This window comes from Mustela nigripes, chromosome 5 (assembly GCF_022355385.1).
Source record: "Mustela nigripes isolate SB6536 chromosome 5, MUSNIG.SB6536, whole genome shotgun sequence".
In the NCBI taxonomy this organism is placed as follows: Eukaryota; Metazoa; Chordata; class Mammalia; order Carnivora; family Mustelidae; genus Mustela; species Mustela nigripes.
In genome coordinates, this window is record NC_081561.1 from 103,940,312 (window position 1) to 103,953,931 (window position 13,620).

Genomic DNA, 13,620 nt, shown 5'->3' on the forward strand with positions numbered 1-13,620 from the left:
TTTAATAGCATCCAAAGTCGATTTTTTTTAAGTTCAGTCTAATGAAAAGAATGTTCTTTTATTTTATATATATATATGTATATATATATATAATATGTTTTATATATATGTATATTTTTTACTGCTACTGACAACTGTTAATTATTTAATAACCGTAATCTGGCTCTGTCATGTCACTCTAGAACATAGAATTATTGATCGTATAATCTTAGAATCGAAAAATTTAGAAAACAAGTTATTTAGTTACCAGCATAAATGATAGATTTTCCCTCTCCAATCTATAATAATCTGGTTTTTCTTCATTGTAAAGAAAATAACAAAATTTGTGGCTGCTACCTCAGTACACTTTACAAAAATGATTCCCACTTTTAATAACAAATTCCTTGGTCATTCTTGTGTTTTCAAAATCTTGGAACCAGCCCATTTTGTCAGTGTTGAGTGATAAATGCCCTCTATCTCTTAGGGCATAAGGTTTAAAAACTTAGAAAACCCAAGATTACTGGTGAACCTGAGTGGAATCTCTGGATTCTAGACCAAATCCTCTCAGAACCAGATTAACCTCTCAAGCCTTGGGAGCATGTAGTCAAAAGTAAGCATGTGCAATCTTGGAATAAGAAGTCATTTAAAAATACAAAACAGTAATCCCTAAGATGGTTTAGAAAGTTGTTTGCTTACTCATTCAGCAGATAATGAGCACCTCGGAATACAGACAGTCCGAGTCTTTCAGAGACCTTACAGTGGGAACAAGTCAAACATGCACATGCATATTCCTAGTATTAAATTAAAAATTACCTTGGGGCACCTGGGTGGCTCAGTTGGTTAAGCCTTTGGCTCAGATCATGATCCCAGGGTCCTAGGGTTAAGCCCTCTCATGTCTTCAGACCCCTTGATTATCAGGGAGCCTGCTTCTCCCTCTTTCTCTGTATCTCCCCCCTCCACCCCTGTTTGTGTTTTCTTTTTTCCTTTCTCTCTCTCTTAAATAAATAAATAGTCTCTTTTTAAAAAGTTATAGATGCCTTAATAGATTAAAATGTGGTAGCAATATTGAGGAAATTATGAATATCTTTTTGCCACCCAGTCATGGCCTGGGTTTCCACCTTCATTTCTACATTCACAAAGACTCATCTGCCTTTATTTACCTTCTGTACTATGCCCTGAACACACAGGGCCTGAGCTGTCACTCCTGCTGCTGAACCTTCACTTGTGTTATTTCTTCTAAAATATTCTTCCCCCATCTGGGAGGTCCTATAGGGAAGTGACCCACCTTTCAGTAACCTTCCATGACTCCCTCAAATCTCCCATCAGAATCAACTCCTACACTGCCAAATTGGTATATTTATTTGTCTATATGCTTATATTTTTGCTGGTTAGGGACTCTGTCATATTCTTTGTATCTTCAGAGTGTAGGGCAATGTAATGTCTTATATAGAACTAATATGATTTAAAGTGAATGTTTGTTGGAGGAATGAGCGGAAGAGGCTTCCTGGAGGAGATGTTTGATCTTAAACCATGAAGCATGGGTGCATTCTGGATTTGAGAGAATGGGGTTGAGGGAGGACATTTGGTATTTTTTTAAAAAGCCCTGAGGTTATCAGTCAAGAAGCAAATAATCCATTTTAACTAGGAGATGATAAGTGTAGTGGGAGCAAGTCCAAAAAAGTGAGATCTACCCAGAACGCTTGGAAGTGCAAGATGGGGGTTCCAGGGAGTTGAAACCATTAGGAATCTTGCTTTGTAAATTTTCCACTTGGAGTTAAGTGTCCTGGGGAAAGGGAATATTCATAGGAATGTCATTGTGTGTGTCCCAGTGTTGACTCTCATTGAAAAGAAATCACATATATGTGATATGAATATTCATATCACTTATACTTGATAAAGTGAATTTTGTCCTTTTAGGAGGACATTGCACGCCAGACTTCAGATTGGACCTGGAGATAGTAGTGAGTCATCTGAGTTACAGCTGACGAATTTCTGCTTACTGGTGGATTTTTTGTTGGATATAGTTTCTTTGGTAAGACCACCTTGGTTTAAAAAAAAAAAGTATTGGGGAAATGTAATAACATAGTTCAGGTATTTCATGTTGGAGACAGACTTCATCTTTAAATAAATTTCATCTTTAAAGTTAAATTGATTTTTTTCCCGTTGGCTTAGCTTTGTTTTTTCATAAATTTTTCCAAGTGCTTTGTCCTCTGACATATATAGGATACATAAATAAGTCTTATGTACTCCTTGGAATATACTTCATAGCTGCGTGTTATTGAAATCTTTAATGTTTAGTGTATAGTGGTCTAATGCTGAATTTATACTCATTAATAATTCTTTCTATTAAATGAAGACTGTTGGAAATATTTTCTCCTTTTCTCTCCTCAATTCTTTGCTTTCTCATTTTGAAGCCTACTAGAAGTATGAGGGTGCTGTGTCAGGTATGACATTCGGCCTGTCTTTTGTCTTTAACTGATTGTATTCGCTTTTTTTATATTATAATTTCTGTAACATAGCAAATTAAACTGGGGTTATTTTATAATATATACCTTGAAGTACTTAAATTGAGAATTTGGCAACAAATTTTTTAAGGCAGTAATAAAATGAGCATACAATGTTCATTAAGAGCATGATACGTATAAAATATTGCAGATGAGTAAAATTATTTCCTTTGTTATATACATTAAAAATAAATGAAGTAATAGTATTTGGGGTTTATACATTATACGAACTTTTGTCATTTCACTTTCCATCATCAGGAGACTTATATTGAAATCCAGACAGAACATTTGCCCCAGTTGCTGCTCAGGATGATTTCTGCCCTGACAAGCCATCTCCAGACATTGCACTTGACTGAGCTTACAGATTCACTCAGGCTCTGCTCAAAGATCCTTAGCAAGGTTCAACCTCCACTCTTATCTGCCAGCACTGGAGGTGTGTTGCAGTTTTCAAGTGGGCAGAGCAACTCAGTCAAAGAATGGGAAGACAAAAAGGTAAGGTATGCTATTATTTTTGGGATTAGACCAATTATATTTCTTCAAAGCAGAATATTTTGTATATAGTCATTTAAACATTAGTGAATTTTTTCTAGATTCAAGTGTTGTGGCTCCAGAATTCCCTGCACTTTCTATTCTTGGTAAATATAATCAACCCAGAGAACATTTCTGGACTTTGATCCTGTTAAATGCCCCCTAATACTTTAGAAATTAGCTTTAGCCACATCAGAGGCTTAATGCAGGTGCAGGGGCAGAGTTTAAGGAAGGAGCAAGCTGATCTGGTTCTGAGCAGCCTTGGGAAGTACAGCCTGACTTCCTGTCATCAAGGGGAGACACACATTTCAAGGCTACAGATTATAACAATGCTCAGAGGTCTGGCAGTTTCCAGGAGAAACAGCCTGCCTCTTTCTTCCTTCCCTATGTACCTATTTTAGTTTAATTTCTAAGAAATTAAGTCTAATTTACCCTACCATTCTCAGGTCTTTCATTTTTATATTATATTACCGTTTGACAATGTTTCCATAAAGATCATGGCAACGGATCCTCAAAATGCCTGGAGAGGTAGACCGGTCACATATTGTGTTTTGGGGTTTTTTTTAATATTTTTATTTATTTATTTGACAGAGAGAGAGCTCACAAGTAGGCAGAGAGGCAGGCAGAGAGACGGGGGAAGCAGACTCCCTGCCAAGCAGAGAGCCCAATGTGGGGTTTGATCCCGGGACCCTGAGATCATGACCTGAGCCCAAGGCAGAGGCTTAACCCACTGAGCCACCCAGGTGCACGTAGTCTTCCAGATTCTTACTGCTACTTTTATGACGTTGAATAGAATTATACTAATTTTAATGTCTGGTCATAGTATCATACTTAAAACACCTGTGATGCATCGATGGGAAAAAAAACATGTATGTAATTCCATTGAGTTTAGGGACAGTACCTGTATTTTAAGACAAAGGTTTAAAATTCTCTAGTTTTCAAGGTTCCTTACCTAAATCCTGGGTTTGTATAGTTGCCCTTACTTTTTCAGTAAGGTTTGTTTTTTTTTTTAAGGTTTTGCTTTTTTTTTCTAATATAACCTTTTTTTTTCTAATATAACCTTTTTTTTTTCTAATATAACCTTTCCCATCAAGTATTATCCCAAAATTAATCCTAAAATTAATTCGTATGAAATGAATGTCACTGACCCACAATCAATTTAAATATATCCCAGGATCATTCTACATAAACTAAAACCAGTCTTTTATTTTCCTTCCTACCTGCTTATTATTTATATGTGACATATATACTGATTCTGTTGGAGAATTTATTTTGTTCTGCTATTTCCTTAATTTTTGTCTCTAGGATCTTCTTAGAAATTAAACTAAAATAGGTATAACTGCTTTGGAGTATTGTCTTGTTTTTTCTTTTTTTTTTTTTTAAGATTTTATTTATTTATTTGACAGAGAGAAATTACAAGTACACTGAGAGGCAGGCAGAGAGGGAGAGAGAAGGAAGCAGGCTCCCTGCTGAGCAGAGAGCCCGATGCGGGACTCAATCCCAGGACCCTGAGATCATGACCTGAGCCAAAGGCAGCGGCTTAACCCACTGAGCCACCCAGGCGCCCCGTATTGTCTTGTTTTTGTTGTTTTTTGAATGAGATTAGTTTGAGGAGGGGGAGGACCTCAGGATTCTCTCAATAGCATATTCAAATATGTGAATATTTACCATTAGAAAATTCTGGAGGCACTTCTTGATGGTTACAGGTTAAAGTAAATGGGAACATCTACTCATATTAAGTGAAGGATAATTAAATACACTTTTTTTTTTAACATAATGGTTCATTAACCTGAGAGTACGCTTTTCCCTCTCTCCTTGGTTTTCTTCTATATTCTCAAGCCTTAAGATGTTCTTTATTTTTTTTTTTAACTGAAACATAATGGTATTGTCTTCACTGAAATGTCTAAAATTTATCATATTTGAAAGCTAAGGGTATTTTCTTTATTCCTTTTAAAAGTGTAAGTGAAGTAATGATTCTTTTAAAAGAATTATGACTCTAATTTTGTCTATATGCACTTAGCACATTTTTATAAAATCAGTGTATTCGATACCTATAACCAAATGTCCAAGACACGTCATTTTTTTCTCTTTTCAGAAAGACATTTTATTGTAAAATAATCTGAAACATAGTTACATAATACAGACCATGCAACTAAATAAATGCATATAAGTTTAACTGAATTTATAGCTTGAATTCTCTTAATGTAATGCTCATTGTTTTATGATCCTTATATGAAAAAGATTAATATACAAATAACTTTACAATAAGTTAATGACAGTTTTATCATTTAAGACTTCTTTTCAAAAAGGTATTAATGTAAGGTTTTAGATGGCCTTTAGCCTTTCTTTTTTATTTTAAGATTTTATTTATTTATTTGACAGAGAGAAATCACAAGTAGACAGAGAGGCAGGCAGAGAGAAAGAGAGGGAAGCAGGCTCCCTGCTGAGCAGAGAGCCCGATGCGGGACTCGATCCCAGGACCCTGAGATCATGACCTGAGCCGAAGACAGCGGCCCAACCCATTGAGCCACCCAGGCGCCCCAAGGCCTTTAGCCTTTCAAGTAGAAATGTCAACAGTTCGATTCTGATAGCTGCCTCTGAAGTTTGGGGTTATAACAAAAAGTTCTCATACTATTATAGCAGTAAGATATGTTAAAAATATCATGAACTTTAGAATCACCTAAGCTAAGCTCATCTAATAACTACTAACCTTATTTGTCATGTACACTTGGGCAGGTTTTGTTTTTAACTTTAGTGTGCTTACCTTCGAAACAGAGAAAACAGCCTCTTTATCCATTACCTATTCTGTATTCAGTGGTGAAGTAGACACAGTCCCTGTCTTCCTGACCCATTTTTGCTAGTTGGGAGACACACATTAAACAAATAATTGCACATTTAATTATAGTTGTGATAAACACATGAAGGAAAATATAGAGTGATAGAAAATGCTGTGATCTGACCTTGATTGTGGGTGTAAGGAAGGCTTTCGTAAAGAAGGATTGTTTGAGTGAAGCCCTAGAGAATTGGGGGTGGGATGAGGTAGAAAGAAGAGAGCTCTTGGGAGAAAAAGAAGCATTCCCAAAGCCTCTTTGGCAGAAAGGAATGCTGTGCACACAGCAAGGGGAAATGCAGTCTTGAGATAGGCAAGGGCCAGGTCATACAGGGCCTTTCACTATACCGGGGCTTTTAGTCTTTATTTTGGAAGCAGTGGGAAGATGCTGAAGGGTTAAAAGGCAAGTGACATAACATGATTTGTGTAATAGATAAATTACTTAGCAGTGTGCAGCATGGATCTCAAACAGCGTGGATATGGGGAGAGCAGTAGTGCAGGTAACAGGTGGTGGTAACATGCTAACAAGATGGGGGCGTGGAGACAGAAATAAATGGATTAGCTGCACATGTGAGAGCAAACAATCAGTAAGCCATAGTAATGGATTGGTGAAAGTAATGAGTGATCACTAAAATTTATTGAGTGCTTAACTAACTGGCAGGCACTAGGCTGTGTGCTTTAGATATACTGTGTTAATCCTAACAGCAACTGTGAAATGTAGGAACTGTTGTTATCTCAGTTATATTTATCAGGAGACTTAGGTTTAGAGATGTTAACTTGCCAAGCTAGTTAAGTGGCAGAACCGTAGCTGACTCATGGACAGTAACCTTCAGCACAGTTCGAAGTGGATGTAGAGGAAGTGTGAAGGAGAGGTGGAGAGGATCCCAAGAATCTCGCCTAGGTTTCTGTCTTCTGATTTGATGGATGGTGGTTGCCATTCACTGAAGCAAGGAGCGCTGGGGGAGACCCAGCTTCCTAGCAGCAGAATATTTAGTTTTTATCTTCAATAAGATCACTTTCTAGTTACTAAAAAGTCCTCTTTTGCAAATTTAACTTCTACTCCGGCACAGTCCCAAAACAATTTGTGATATGTACTTTTGTTCCCTTAAACTAAGTCAGAAAATAGGCTTGGTGATTGTACTGCTCCTATCTTTGTGGGAAGGGGATGATGGTTACTGCATTCCAGCCGTACTCTAGCAGCTGGTCTTTCATTAATATTTTAATTGTCTTCCTGTCTTTTCCTTCAGATCACAAACTATTCCTTTCATTCCTAGTACCTAATACAGTGTCTGGCACACAATGTGGGGTCAGTAACTGTTTGTTGAAAGAATGTAAGATTAATGGAACACATTTAAATAGTACTTTATGCAGAAATTTCACATTCTTGGGTTTTGAACAGATGACCTATTAGACTTTATTTCTAGTTTTCGAAATTTGTCATTCCTTGCATTGTTGAGACATTAGGGAAGTGATTTTATGAAGTAGACCGAATATATTGTCAGTCATTTGAAAACAAGGACTATGGATCCTACAGATTTGTGCATATACATATTTTGCCCTCAAGAACCCAGCCTTACTACCCATGTAATAAATAATAAATACTTAGCACTTGATTTTATATTAATATATTCATTAGACCCATACCACTATTTCCTAATGATTATCATAGACATATGAATCGGTGGTAGAAACTATTCTAAGATTCATCTGGATACGGAAGACAAAGTTTTAAATCATCTAATCCAAACTGACTTCTCTTAAAACATGGCCATTTTAAATTTTTAATTTCTAATATACAGACGTAACCACTTAGCCTTTGCTGTTTTTAATATCTATCAGGTCTCGTCAGTTTCTCTTGAAAATCCTACTGAAGTGTTTGAAGATGGAGAAAATCCACCAAGTAGTCGATCATCAGAGAGCGGATTCACTGAGTTTATACAGTATCAGGCAGACCGAAGTGATGACATTGACAGAGACCTGAGTGAGGGGCAGGGGACAGCTGCCATCCCCATTGGCAGTACATCCTCTGAGACAGAAACGGCCTCCACTGTGGGATCTGAAGAAACCATCATCCAGCCCCCTTCCATAGTCACTCAGGGGACAGCACCTCGAAGTGGGAAGACAGCCCAAAAAACTGCAATGCAGTGCTGCTTAGAGTATGTCCAGCAGTTTCTCACCAGACTTATCAACCTCTACATCATTCAGGGTAACACTTTTTCTCAGGCTTTGGCTGCAGAGCATCCAGGGGATCTCAGTCGAGAACGAGAGCAAGGAGAGACTCCCAAATGGGACAGAGATTCGCAGGGAGATGTGAAAGACAGAAACATAAGTAAACAGAAAACATCAAAAGAATACCTATCTGCCTTCCTCTCTGCTTGTCAGCTCTTACTGGAGTGCTCCAGTTTCCCAGTTTACATTGCTGAAGGGAACCATACCTCAGACTTGCATTCTGAAAAATCAGAAACTGGTAAGGTCATCTTGGCTTTATTTAAATATTTTTTATGGCACCTTTTTTTTTTTTTTTTTTAAGAACTCAGATATTAAAACTGGGACCTTTTTTTTAGCCAGTTAGTTTCATAAAGTGTTATTTAATATTTATAGATTTTTCTAATGAAATATTATCTTTATGGAGAGATATATATTGACATTGGAAAATGTTGTGCTTTTGATGTCTTTCACAGTTTGCATGCAAATGAGTAGAAACTAAGAAGGACATTAACTCCTTTCTCTGGAGAAAAGTAATGCAACTTTCAGATCCATTGGTTTCCTTTATTAAGACTAGTATCATATATGTTTACCATTATTTAATTTTTATATATGTACACGCATAGTGCAATGGGTACTATGAGTGCTACATAATGTGTGTTGATTAATGTACCATTTTTTCAGGACAGAGAAATAGATTCATGATTTGGCATAAGAAAATTACATACTAAAAAAGTTCATGAAATTCTTGTTGCTGTTTTATTTTCTTAAAGCTCCAGTCTAGGTGAGAAACCATGGTTTTACTAACAGATCAAGGCCTGAAGGTAGTAAGAAAAGGTGCTTTGTTTTTTTTTAAATTAACCTAGAAGTTAGTATGTAAGATTTAGCAGGATGAACCCTGTTGGTTTCTGTCTTTCGTTTCAGACTGGGAGCACGTGCAGCCTCCGCTGTGGCTTCAGACTCTGATGAATGCTTGCAGCCAAGCAAGTGATTTCAGTGTGCAGAGTGTTGCTATTTCATTAGTCATGGACCTGGTGGGACTGACGCAGTCTGTGGCCGTGGTCACCGGGGAAAACATCAACAGCGTGGAGCCTGCCCAACCCTTAAGTCCAAACCAAGGAAGGGTAGCAGTGGTTATTAGACCTCCCCTCACTCCGGGCAATCTGCGATACATAGCTGAGAAGACTGAATTTTTCAAGGTAAATTCTAAGAAGTACATACATGACTAAGATGGTACTTGACCTACTTTGCTTAGCTGAGATTTTAAAGATGGTAATCAGGCTTCATTGAATACCTCTTTGTATTATACTGCATAGAAAAAGACCAATACCATGCTCACTCTGTACTGCTTTGCCAATCTTGTCCCCAGTTCCGTGAGAGGGAAGAAGATAAGGATGAGAGGAGATGGAGATTAGGTTAGGGAAGGCAATTATCAGGGCTCTAAAGCACAGAGGGGATGATTTCAGCTAAAAAAGAAGTAGGATCATTCACACAGTAAAACTTATTTCCATATGTTGTAGTGATGACACTTGTGATTTTCGTAGAGTCAGGTCTCAGCTCTCCTCAATTCCCTGGAAAACTGTCTCTGACTCTGTATTAATTGGTCATCATCTGTGGTGTGTGATGCCATTCAGAAAAAAAAATGCAGTTTTTTTATTTCCATCACAGCAGTACAGATGATACCGTCTACATAGAAAGAACATCAAGTATATTGGATTATATTACATCTTAACTAGGTAGATTATTTTTATCTAAAACAAAATTCTTAATTTCATCTCATTTCATGTCATTGTGCTCTACCAGAGCGATTGTCCTGCTAGGTTGGAGTTGGCATTTTTTTTTTTTAAGATTTTATTTATTTATTTGACAGAGAGAGATCACAAGTAGGCAGAGAGGCAGGCAGAGAGAGAGAAGAGGAAGCAGGCTCCCTGCTGAGCGGAGAGCCCGATGCGGGACTCGATCCCAAGACCCCGAGATCATGACCTAAGCCGAAGGCAGCAGCTTAACCCACTGAGCCACCCAGGCGCCCTAGAGTTGGCTTTTTTAACAGTGTTATGGAGGGAAACCCTAAAAATGGTTACATTTTTTATTAATGCTATGGTAGATCATCACCTGTTGTGTTAACACATGTAACTCTGAAATACATACAACTTATTTTGTATGTCTTAAATAATTTGGATATTTGGACTATGAATTAGATTTTATTTTGTAACATATAACCATAAATATTAAACAATATTCAGTGTGGGGTTTGTATCCTCTTAAGAATAATGTATTCTAGCAACACTTTACTAAATGTCACTAAAATAGTGAAATGGGGTCTTCCCTGGGCTCTGGAGAATGTACTTCCATATTTGATGTTTAAAACAAATATTAGGGGCCCTGGGTGGCTCAGTTGGTTAAACAGCTGCCTTTGGCTCAGGTCATAATCTCAGGGTTCTGGGATCAACCAGGTCAGGCTCCCTGCTCCATGGGAAGTCTGCTTCCCCCTCTTGTTCTTCCCCTTTCCCTGTTCATGCTCTCTGTCTCTGTCCCTCCGCCTCTTAAATAAATAAATAAATAAATTTTTAAAGGAAACAGAATAAATATTATTAGGGGGGACCTTAAAAAATAAAAATAATCAGTCAGTTGTTAAAGGTCTATCATAAGAAGTTCTAATGGTCTATATAACCAAAAAGCACATCAAAAGGTACACTTGTAAATATCATCCTAGTGGCATAATGGATATTGAAGACCTTCGAGATCTGGCATTCAGAGGCTTGTTGTACCTAACAGGAAATGCTTGTTAAAGAAGGTTTAATTTATGGTTTCATAACATTGTCACTTTCACATCTTTTTCTATAGCATGTAGCTTTAACATTGTGGGATCAGCTGGGAGATAGGACACCTCAGCACCACCAGAAAAGCGTGGAACTGTTTTATCAATTACATAACTTGGTTCCTTCTTCTAGCATCTGTGAGGATGTTATAAGTCAGCAGCTAACGCACAAAGATAAGGTAAATTCTTTTTTTATCTTGTCCCACCCCACCTGCCCCACTCCCATTATACCAAAAGTTAAATTAAAGAAACTCTATGAAAATTATTGCAGTTAGTATCTGATTAGAGATGACATAAATTCATTCAGAGTGACCTTCATATCTTTAAAACATGTTTGTTCTATCCTTTTTGGAAGAAGGTTCTTTAAAACAGCATCAGTATTATGAGAAATCAAATACTGGATTTATTTCTTGGTTCAGGACACAAGTTGTGGATGGCGATGATTGAACTTGTTGCCATTGAACTTGTTGCCGGTCCAAGTTCTTGGATCATTTAAAGAGGAAGCCTTGGTGAAGGAAGTATGGATGTTAATGAATGCATGTGAAATGAAGGAATGTGTGTGTCAAGTGACATTTATAAGCCACAGAATGCTAATATGTGAGATATTATTTGCCTTATAATAAATATCCAAAATAAGGATTTTGTATCCTAATGTATACAGAATGATTCAAAGGTCAGTAAAGTAAAACTGATAGAATTCTGGGTGCTCCTAAGAAAAAGCCAGAATTGTCATTTTGGTTGACCTCTTCAGGGCAGTTCAATGAAGTGTGTGGTTCCTGTGCCCGCTCTGTAGGGTTAATCCAGGATTTTATCAAACAGCTTTTAGAAGTGCATCACCCTTATTTTTAAGAACTGCAAGTACTAATGAGTTTGAATGGGTCCTAAAAAAAGGCATTGTGTTGAGTAAATGAAGCTTTTGGCAAGGGGAATTGGCAAATGGAGGAGTAAATGAGAGGAGTAAGAAGTTTATTCTATTAAAATTCTCTTTCTATTTTAGCACATTCTTTGAAAATTGTTTAGGAATAAAATGTTTAACAAAGCCTTGCATTTAATTTAATTTGTTTACATTAAATGTAAATCTAGGACAAATTATATACCTGAGTTGCTTGTGTAATATTTTATTTTTGAAGAAATGCTAAGTTCTGAATAAAGGTATTATACATCCATGAAAAAAATTACAATACTTTTTTTTTTTTTACATGTTTGTATTAGTTAGTTGATGTAAACACAGGCTTTATAGGAAAAGCATTATTAGGCCTGAGGAAAAAAAGAGAGCACTTCTCTAACTGATCACAAGCAATTTAGAGAGTTTCAGTCCCTGATGGGGAGGCTTTTACTCAAAAGATTCCACAGGTGCTTGAGGAAAACTAAAAAATCTTGATAACTTCATAATTCCTACCTGATTTAATTCGTGTTCATTATCTAACACCAAAAGCTGCTCCTTCTGAATAATGTATTTTTCCATTGTTCTTTCCATTATTACTATAATGCTTAATGTTTTCAAGGTAATCTCAAAGGGATATAATGTTTTTCTTATGGAAATAATCATTTTTAGGTATTTAAATTTTTGAATCTAATAAACTAGCTTGATAAATATTCACAAATTCATTTGAGATTAATATATAATTTCTGGGAGCAAAAGCACATTGCATAGTGTAATAAAATAAATTCTGAGTGCTAAGTATTTATATTAAAGTAAGAGGGAAAGTTCTTATACTGAAGTTCTTTCCATTCCCTGTTTTGCAGTGATCTAGAGACTTGATTACCTAGTCTAAATCTAGTCTATGAGGTAGTATGAGATGATCCTTCAGGTTTAATATTTCTGTGTATATTTAAGTCTTTTTTACATTTCTACTTTCATAAAAACAGTTTATTGTGTTGTGTGTTGAGTAAAATGCAACTTTGATTCACTAAAATCTCTTAATATCTTCAAGGGAGAATAAAATAACTTAATGTCCCATATTCCTCCTCAGAAAGTAAGGATGGAAGCACATGCAAAGTTTGCAGTTCTTTGGCATCTCACAAGGGATCTCCATATAAATAAGTCATCATCTTTTGCACGTTCCTTTGACAGGTTGGTTGCATTTGATGTTGGATTTACAGTAAGGTATCTCAGTGTCTCTTTTCTTGAATCCTCTGCCTCGTTTGGCAGGGGTAGAAAATAGCAATTTACAGATTTTTTAAAGAGAACTTATAAATTATTATTTTTTTAAATCTAAGCTATATTAAAATGAATGGCATGGAGCACCCAGAGACGCTTCCTTTCACTAGGTGATGATTCCTCAAGACCCTGCTGTGTGCCAGGCACCATTCTAAGTGTCAGAGACAGCCCTTGAGTCTCTATTCACAATCAAGTTTCATTTAAACCGTACATTATGTAACTGTTTCTCTAATCGTTATTTTCAGTCTTCTGCCTGACCTAATAAATCTATAGCTAAAATACTGAGAGACCATAGGGCATCTGGGTGGCTCAGTCATTAAGTGTCTGCCTTCAGCTCAGGTCATGATCCCAGGGTCCTGGGATCAAATCTCACATTGGGCTCCCTGGTCAGCGGGAAGCCTGCTTCTCCCTTTCCCACTCCCCCTGCCTGTGTTCTATGTCCTGCTCTCTGTCTCTCTGTCAAATACATAAATAAAATCTAAAAAAAAAAAAAAAAAAAATACTGAGAGACCACTTATGTGGCTGCCTAAGAGTGGTTTCACTACTCATCTAGATGACTCATCCCCCAAATGTGAGATTTGCATTAACTTCCAAG

General features: G+C 36.8%; 1 protein-coding gene across 9 annotated transcripts in view; it reads left to right on the top strand.

The window, feature by feature from the left end:
- DOP1A (DOP1 leucine zipper like protein A) overlaps positions 1-13,620 on the top strand; it is a 101,338-nt gene that overhangs the window by 55,163 nt on the left and 32,555 nt on the right. For 6 of the 9 annotated variants that reach the window (XM_059400985.1, XM_059400989.1, XM_059400987.1 and 3 more), the window contains 7 exons: positions 1,897-2,011; positions 2,394-2,423; positions 2,742-2,975; positions 7,681-8,308; positions 8,971-9,245; positions 10,891-11,043; positions 12,838-12,938. In XM_059400985.1, coding sequence (XP_059256968.1) covers positions 1,897-2,011; positions 2,394-2,423; positions 2,742-2,975; positions 7,681-8,308; positions 8,971-9,245; positions 10,891-11,043; positions 12,838-12,938 — 1,536 coding nt within the window. The remainder of the gene's footprint in view (positions 1-1,896; positions 2,012-2,393; positions 2,424-2,741; positions 2,976-7,680; positions 8,309-8,970; positions 9,246-10,890; positions 11,044-12,837; positions 12,939-13,620) is intronic. The other 3 variants (XM_059400988.1, XM_059400991.1, XM_059400993.1) reach the window with 1 other exon arrangement.